The sequence below is a fragment of the Fulmarus glacialis genome, unplaced genomic scaffold (genome assembly GCF_000690835.1).
Source record: "Fulmarus glacialis isolate BGI_N327 unplaced genomic scaffold, ASM69083v1 scaffold12278, whole genome shotgun sequence".
NCBI classification, from domain to species: Eukaryota; Metazoa; Chordata; class Aves; order Procellariiformes; family Procellariidae; genus Fulmarus; species Fulmarus glacialis.
The window spans coordinates 14,699-22,791 of record NW_009230188.1 but is presented as its reverse complement, the minus strand read 5'-3'; the positions used below and the strand labels follow the sequence as shown (position 1 = coordinate 22,791).

The 8,093-nt window shown below is 45.1% G+C and overlaps 1 protein-coding gene across 1 annotated transcript in view; it reads left to right on the top strand.

Annotated features, from left to right (window-relative positions):
* The first annotated feature begins 12 nt into the window (after positions 1–12).
* LOC104081396 (1-aminocyclopropane-1-carboxylate synthase-like protein 1) overlaps positions 13–8,093 on the top strand; it is a 14,838-nt gene continuing 6,757 nt past the window's right edge. The window contains exons 1-5 of the mRNA XM_009584132.1: positions 13–439; positions 1,555–2,168; positions 3,664–3,723; positions 6,421–6,491; positions 7,023–7,092. Coding sequence (XP_009582427.1) covers positions 13–439; positions 1,555–2,168; positions 3,664–3,723; positions 6,421–6,491; positions 7,023–7,092 — 1,242 coding nt within the window. The remainder of the gene's footprint in view (positions 440–1,554; positions 2,169–3,663; positions 3,724–6,420; positions 6,492–7,022; positions 7,093–8,093) is intronic.

Below are 8,093 nucleotides of genomic sequence, written 5' to 3'. Positions count from 1 at the left end.
AAGATCAAGAAGATGAAGCTGGAGTACCGGAGGATCAAGGACAACAGCAAGGCCCCGCGGGGCGGCCGGACCTGGAAGTTCTACGAGGTGATGGACCGGGTGCTGACCAGCCGGCCCGCCCTGGCCTACGGCTCCCTGGGCGGCAGCATGATGGCTCAGCAGGTGCTGCAGGGCAGCATGGTGGAGAGCTACCACCACCAGTTCGCCTCCTCGGCCCTGCCCTTTGGACACTCCCAGCACCCTGAACTGATGGAAATCAAATGTGAGGAGGTGAACTCTGATGAACACTGCTTGACCCCAGAGCCCCCACCATCCATGTCTTACCAGCAGGGCTCCCCTGAAGAACATGAGATGGAGAGAGCCTTCCTGGAGAGGGCCCAGAACGACTCTCCCATCTCCAGGGTGGAGATTCCCATTGAAACCAGTGTTTCACCTTCAGGTAGGGATAGCCTTTTACATTCCAGCATAAGGTTTCTGCCCGGTTCCCCAGAAAGAGAGATTTTTTTCTGGTGCAGAGATAGACACCTGGTTTTCGCACTGACGTTTGGATCCTTATTTTTCCACGTCCCAAAAAGCTTTAACGTAGAAGGCTGGTATCTGCATTCATAGTCTTCTGGCCATTCCCGAAACGTATCTTGCTGCAGGTAAATAAAATCTAAAATTACCGCGCTAGGCTAAATATTGTGTATGAAATCCAAAGGGCTGGCATGTCTGCCGTAAGCCGGGCTAGGCATTTGTGCTAGATTTCTGCATATAATGCTGACAGTACTTACCTTATCAAAAAAAAAAAAAGAATTGCATGCTTTTTGGTATCATTTGAACGTTACCAGGGCTGTCTGCGGTCCTCATGCTGAATTGTATCAGGAGACCCTCTTCTGCCGTGGCTACACTGTAAACCTGCAGGTGAAACTTTCCTTGCGTTCTTTCAAAATATTTTCCGGCTCTAATCTTTTAGGACGCTCGGCAATGAAGAATACCTGGGGATAAGCATTGCCCGGCTTTCTAAAGTGTTCATTAGGACTTGGAAACGAGATGTTTTTGAAGGTCACTGGCAGAAACAGCGTACCTGTTCACAGGAGATGCGAGTTGGCCGTTGCTTGGCTGCCAGGAGGGGTACAATCTGGAAATCCTGGGGGTTTCAAACCAGTCTAGGACAGGCTGATGGAAGAGCACGGCATGATGAGGAAGAAGAGAGACGATAACCAGTGTGAGGTTAACGTCTGAGATTAGGAAGGAATGCTGTGTCCTCTTCACCGTGGTGGATGCGTAATTAGTCCAGTGGAGGGAACTGACGATCATTCAAGTTAATTCAGAGGCCGAGTACGGGGCTGGGGCTGGCAGCATAATGGGGTGCCCAACGTGTGAAGTTAAACTTCAAAAAAACTCGCAAACTTCAAGATGTACCTGGCAGGTTTTACTTTGGGTTTCCTGTAAAACCCTACAGTAAATGGAAGGGTGTTTCCTAGGAAGGGCAGGGGAAGGCAGCAAAGCATGTCCACGCCACTTTACTTGCGGCGCGTTTGATTTTTCTTCCTTGCTTATACGTATTCACAGGTTTCAGTGAGCCCAACATGGCAAACTCGTCACGGATCCAGAACGTGGTTCCCCGGCCTGGCTTCTCTGCCTTGCATCGGCTGAGAAAAAAGCGGAAAGGCCAGCGCGTGAAGGACCCGCTCGATGATCTCTTGCTGAAGACCCTGACATCTCAGCGGGCCATGGAAGAGCGCTTTTTGCAGATGGAAGAACGCCGATTTCAGCGGGATTTGGACGTGGAGGAGCGTCGGATGCAACTGGAGCAGCGCCGGTTTGAACTGGAGCGGGAGCATGAGTTTCGCATGTTCAATGTCTTTGCTCAGATGCTCAGCATCCTCAAGCAGAGCCATAGCGGCTCATCCTCCTCCGTTGCCATGCCTCGGGGCTTGGACTTCAGCCAGGCACTGTCCGAAATTGTGGGAATGGGAGGAAGAGGGGGAGACCTGCAAGAGATGAGGGCTCGGCCGCTTGCCGAGAGGAGGGTTGACATGCACGGCTTCTGTAGCCCCAGCGACTTCCAGAGAAGCCCCTACCTCTCCGCTCGCGGCAACATTGCCAACATTTTTCGTGGCTCCACTGAGGAAGGGTACAAAGCTTATCATGCTGACAAGTATGATGAAGACAAGAACCCCAATGTGAGTGAGAACCTCAAAGTGTTTTCCTGGCTTTCTTGCTAGGAAAAAAACTTTCTTAGAGGTTTGCTGACAGATATGCTGAAAGTGTGGGGTTTTTTTTGATCTCGCTAATACATGGCGGGTCAAGCTGTTTGTTTGAGGAAGAGAAATGAAAAGCAGCTTTGCAGATCATCTGTATATCAAAGATGAACGCCGTGTTCAGCTCAGGTTGCACGCTCTGATTTCCCTATCGGGGAAATAATAGCGGTAGTAGACCTTGAAAGGTGTAAGAAAGCTGCAGGAACAGAGCTCCTGTTCCTCCTTTCACTTCGTCACCTCTGTTGCCCCCTGAAGACCATCTCTGATTATACCTGATTATTGCAGGTGATGGGTGCAGGAGATACAACTAAGTAGTAGACTTTTTTTTTTTAAATTGCTTTTAACTAACAATCAGCACTTTTTCTGCCTGTTTACGCTTGGCTGCTCGGTTGTAAGTAGCTCATCATACCCCCCTTGTGGCACAAAGGCTGAGCGTTAATACTTCATGGCAGATTATTACGGAGTAACGAGTATAGTAAATATAAATAATGATTTATGTGTGGGTTACTTTTAAGTAGATCCCGCATTCAGATACTACTTGAAACTTTAAAAATGTTTTGTTATTAGCCCTGACTTAGTCACACTGTGTTGTTGGGAGGTGAAAACTAGATTTTTAAGACAGAAAAACACAGCGAAGTTTTTGATACAAGGTGCATTGTGAGGCGCAAACTGCCTCTTCTGCCAACTGTTGTGTATGTAGGAGGTATTTTTAACAAATACCTAAAATTGGACTTGTACTTCAGTAACATGATAAATGTACGGTTGCTTAGATTTCCTTTCACATTTTTAAAAATTTATTTACCCAACCTCTTCCAATAATGAAAATGTGCTTTGAAGATTTGAAGTCTTCAAGATCTAATGTGGTGCTAAATAAGCAGGGCCAAATCCTAAACCTGGAACTGTAGGGTCATCTCTCCAGCGGGGAAAATGTAGTGTTCTAACCACTTTTCATGACTACATGTTTATGTGGTTTCTGAGCAAATCAGTGGAGCGGAATGGTACTGACTGATAAACAAATGCTTTTAGATAAAGAAATGTATCCAAAACCTTGTTTAAAACTGCTGCAGAAGGGTAAACCTCGTTTTTTTCAGAACTGTTTTAGGGTTTCTTTTGTAGTTAGGTATATACCAGTGAGTGAATTCAAGATTAAGTTAAACATATTCTGTAAAGAAGTATAAACCATTAGTACATATTCATTTACAGACAGTTTATTGACTAAACAGCTGAGTGCCTGGGATATATATGTAAGCCCACACACATGGATACGTGTCTCAAGTTACATGTGGTGCAGTTTATGTGAACTGTGTTTTGACTTTTCCTTGGTAAGCTTTTTGGAGGCAGTTTAGTGAAGGGATAGCTAAGGTGATGTCTGCACATGTTTTTGGTTCTATAAACAATAAACTATTTCTTTTTCTAGGGTATAATAAACTTTGGCACCAGTGAGAATAAACTCTGCTTTGACCTGATGTCTAAGCGGGTAAGTCCTATTCCAAAAAGAAATACTGAATTTGCTGCGTAGTTCCTCCTCAGTGCTTGCACTTTCCTGGAGTTATTGCTGTTGCTCAGGTTTATCTGGTAAAGTTTTCCGTTGTGAATCTTTTATTTGTTGGAAGTCACTTTTGAATCCAGCTATTTGTCCATTTATTTAAGTTATTTTTCCAGGAGGGTAGGAACAAGGGTGTTTTGCTGTTCCTCTTCGTGATGGGTTTTCCTTTGGGGATGTACTTGGTCAGAAAACTAAATGAAAATAAGATGCGTTTTATTTTCTCCTGCTGACAGTAGTTGATTTAATACAGAGGTTTGGAAATTAGTTTTGGACTCTATTTAATGTCAAGGGTGTTCACGTCTGTCCGTCATAAAGTCACAGGATTTGGATGCCCGGTTCTGAACTTAGCCGAAATGTGTGAGGGTGGCAGCAGTGAACGGTGGCAGCTCTTCAGGTCTCTCGAAATCAGGGTCGGCTGCTACCTGCTCCCTTCGTTCAGCTGCACCAGGGAGAGCCACGAAACACACGGCACAACTCAAAAAGCAGAAAAAGTCAAAAGCAAAGAACAGAACCGTGCTGTAGAGGAATGTTTCTTGATTTCCGTTAAAATCCCTGCCCAGGTGCAGCCTGCGAGGCGGGCGGGTGGCAGTTTCTCCTACCTGACGTTGTCTGTGGGGAGGGAAGGTGGCTCAGGGTCGGACAGTCGGCCTCTGCGGTTTGAAGTTCGTGGTTGCTCCCGTTCCACCAATTCCCACCCTCAAGATGTTCCTTGTTTTATTTCTGCCTGCCACTCCATTGCCTCGGGGGGACGCTACCCCACCACTCCGCCTTCCAGCTAAAAGAACAGGTAAGGCAGAGCTGCTGCCTGCACGAAAAAGGTGCCTTCTAGGCTGCGTAGGTGGCACCTTCCTTCCTTCGCTGTCCTTTCCCCTTAAAACTAACACCAAGCCTGCAGTAAGTAGTGCAGAGGGAGACCGTAGTCAGCTGCATCTTAATTAGCCTTATTATGAAAATGAGTTAAGGCTTCATCGGCTATAGCGAGATGAGCCATCACGCTTGTGGCAACAAGCTGAACAAAGATGTCGTTGCCAGCTTCTCAGTCATCGCAGCCTGGAGTTACAGTACGGATCCACTGAATGCAGCGCCAGCTGGGCTTGTAGGCAAATAATTTGTCGCTGTTTGGGACAATAAATACTTACTGTTTCCACTGAATGAAGTAATGTACCAGATTTCTGTCTTCAACTTTTGACCCTTAAATTAGAGACTATTTCGTGGCGTGCGATCTCGGATGGTCTTCCTTTCAGTTGGCCCATCTGGTTTCCTTAGCCCTTAATGCATTACCTTTAAGGGTTCTCCTCTCTATTATTGCATAGTCATTTTTGGCCAAGTCTGCTGACGTGTTTTATGTTGCATTCTCTAGATAAGTTTAGGAGAGAGATCTAAGGAGGCACAGTTCTGTGCTACATAGGCTTCAAGAACATCTACAGCTGAATAAAGGAACTTTAATCCTATAATATCAGGTTGTAATCCTGCATGGGATAAGGACAGTGTCTTTAAACTCCAGAGCTTGGCACCAGTTATTAAAACACCAATACAGAATATCGTGGTTTTGCTATTATGTGAGAAACTTTCACACTGCATGTTGAATTTCCCTCCTCCCTTGCACTATCACCTACTTGTCGTGTCCCCCCACCCTCACCTTTTTTAATATTAACTCATAGATTTGGTTGCCATTAAATATTTGGAAGGTACCTTGTACATAATATTTGTTGGTTCCCTTTTTGTTCGTGTAAAATGTCCTCTTCTCTCTGCCCGTATCACCGCTGTGCTTTCCCTTGCAACTTCATGGAACTGGATTATGGAAACCCTGATATTTACAACCTTGAAAATATTTAGATAAAAGCAGTGTGCATACTTTATCTAAATGTAAACATTAAAAAGGGCTCGACAGTTCAGGTGAATCTGCCTGTGAGATCAAAATGAACTCCTAACAAGGAACAAAGTGCCTGCCCCGGGGAAGAATTATCAAGAAGATAATTTCATTTTTCTCCTGTCTTTTGAAAGCTCCCGTTATGCTTTAACACGTACCAAAACTTATCAGCATTATAGATCTGAAGGAGCTGCAGTAACTTGGAACTGAGATGTAAATGAAAGCTAGATTTCGTTAAAAAATTAATATATTGAAAGTTTATTAAAGAAAATACGTATCTGACTGTGATTCAGAATCTTTTCTGACAGTCTAGACCTGAGCTTTCACAATTGGGACTTACTTTCCAGCTGAAAGCTGTTGTCCTCAGAGCTTGGGCGAAACACTCTTTGGGACTCTTTGGGTTGCTTCGTTTGCTGAGAAAGTCTCCTGCAGGCGTAAGAGGTTATGGGCATCGTGTGTATTGCCCGTTCTGCGTCCTTTTTGTACGTCTCTGTGCAGCGAAGTTTTGGCTGCAGTAACTTAGGAGAAGCCCATACTTCACATAACCTGAAGTTCTCACTGCTCAGTTTGCTGGTCCTTGCTTCTCCAAGCTGCGTTCATTTTGATGGTCAGCGGCTTTCTCAATCCAGTTTTACAACTGTTGAAGTTGCACGTCTGTGTGTGTCTATGCAGGTATGTGCCTGTACATGGATCCCGTCTACCTCCATGTTTCTGATATCGGTGATTGTGCTTTTAATGGTTCTTCTCATTGCTCCCAGCTGACACAGACCGATATGAATCTGATGGAGCCTCCACTGCTTCAGTATCCCGACTGGAAGGGACATATGTTGTAAGTCTTCTGTAACGCTCCTCTTTTTGACTACTTGTCTGATAAGCAGAATGGATGAATACAATCCGCTTCTGCTACACTCACTAGTTAAAACTTTTCTAGGTCATTTAATCATCTTTTTCTTTGCAAAACTGTAAATTAGCTGCCCTACCCGTTCATCCAGTTAAAAATCCTTTTATGCGAGAGAAGATGCAAATTTTCTAAAGCAAACACAGTTTTAAAAGCACTGTGTACATTAACAAATTAGGTAACTCCAAACAGTTCTTTGAAACATAGTGAACACTTGGGGACTTTATTCCTTCTCTCCTGTGCCTCGATTAAAGCTCATCAGAAATGTATGCACCGTTATAGACATTATCCGTGACACTTTTGCCACGTGTAAAAGTCACGTCTGTGGCATGGGCCTGTGTTCTAGCTATTTTCACCAGACTTTACTGTGCCCTGGCTTTATTTTCCTGAGATGTGGACCTGGGGAGGCCCAGCCTCTTGGAGAATAAGCTGAATCGATATTTGCTTTTGTGTCTTTCTCAGTTTACGGGAGGAAGTGGCTCGATTTTTGACCTATTACTGCAAGGCCCCTGCACCTCTTAAGGCAGAAAATGTGGGTAACCCACTTTCCATTGGTGTCTATTCTAATGTGTTGCCATTTGTTGTCAAACACCTTCATCTTCTTTTTTTTAAACAAATGACTTGGTAAGATGACAGCCTTTTATCATGTAAATGAGATTGATTCATAGCCCTTTCAGTAGCTTTTGATGCACACTTCAGCCAAAACACTTCGGGTCTACTGTATATTTGCCTCATGCTTTACTTCTGTGTGCCAGCTCCTCGTGCCAGTGCTCTCAGTGGGGCTTTGTGTTTTCATCTCCTTATTCAGCTCTAGGAACTACTGTGCCTGTATCCCTCAGCCTTGACAAAGAGTGCCCATTGTTTCAGTCGAGTGTAATTTCGTCCCGTTCTGCTGTTACACCTCAGGACAGAAGTCTGTAATTGAGCCAAGAGTAGTTTTAGCCCCTAAAACCAGACCTTTTCAAACTTTGCGGCAGTGTTGTAAGGAAGGCGTCAAGACCCGAGTCTCTGCAGGACTTGCTGACTTGGGAGAGATGCAGGCTGGAGGCAGGCGCCGGCGGAGATCAGGGGCTCCTGCCTCCGCTGAGCGCTGAAGGCAGCAGGAGCTGGGGCAGCCGTTGCTTTCCTGGCTGCAATCATTCAGCCGAAGCCCGTACTTCACGTGCAGTGAGGTTACCGCTGCTCAGTTTGCTGATCGCTGCTTCTCCAAGGCAGCAGATTCTGCCTGATACTTGGAGTGAAACTCGTGGGACCCGTGAAGCATCTGTCTTCTAGAAGCGGGAGTCAAACCTGCTTCTGTATGAGGCAGCGGTTTCCACTTTTGCACAAATTTGGCAGGGTGTCGGAGCGGCTGTTACCGCAAAGAGATGATAACACGTATTAGCTGATGAAAAGTAGTTTGCTTTTCTAGCAGTTTTTTCCAATTTTTTCCCTACTTAAAGCCTACTCTTTTTCTAAGTTGCTTATTAGAATCAAGAACGGCACTGGGACAAAGTGTATGTGAAGCAAAGAACAGGATTAAAGTTATTTCTG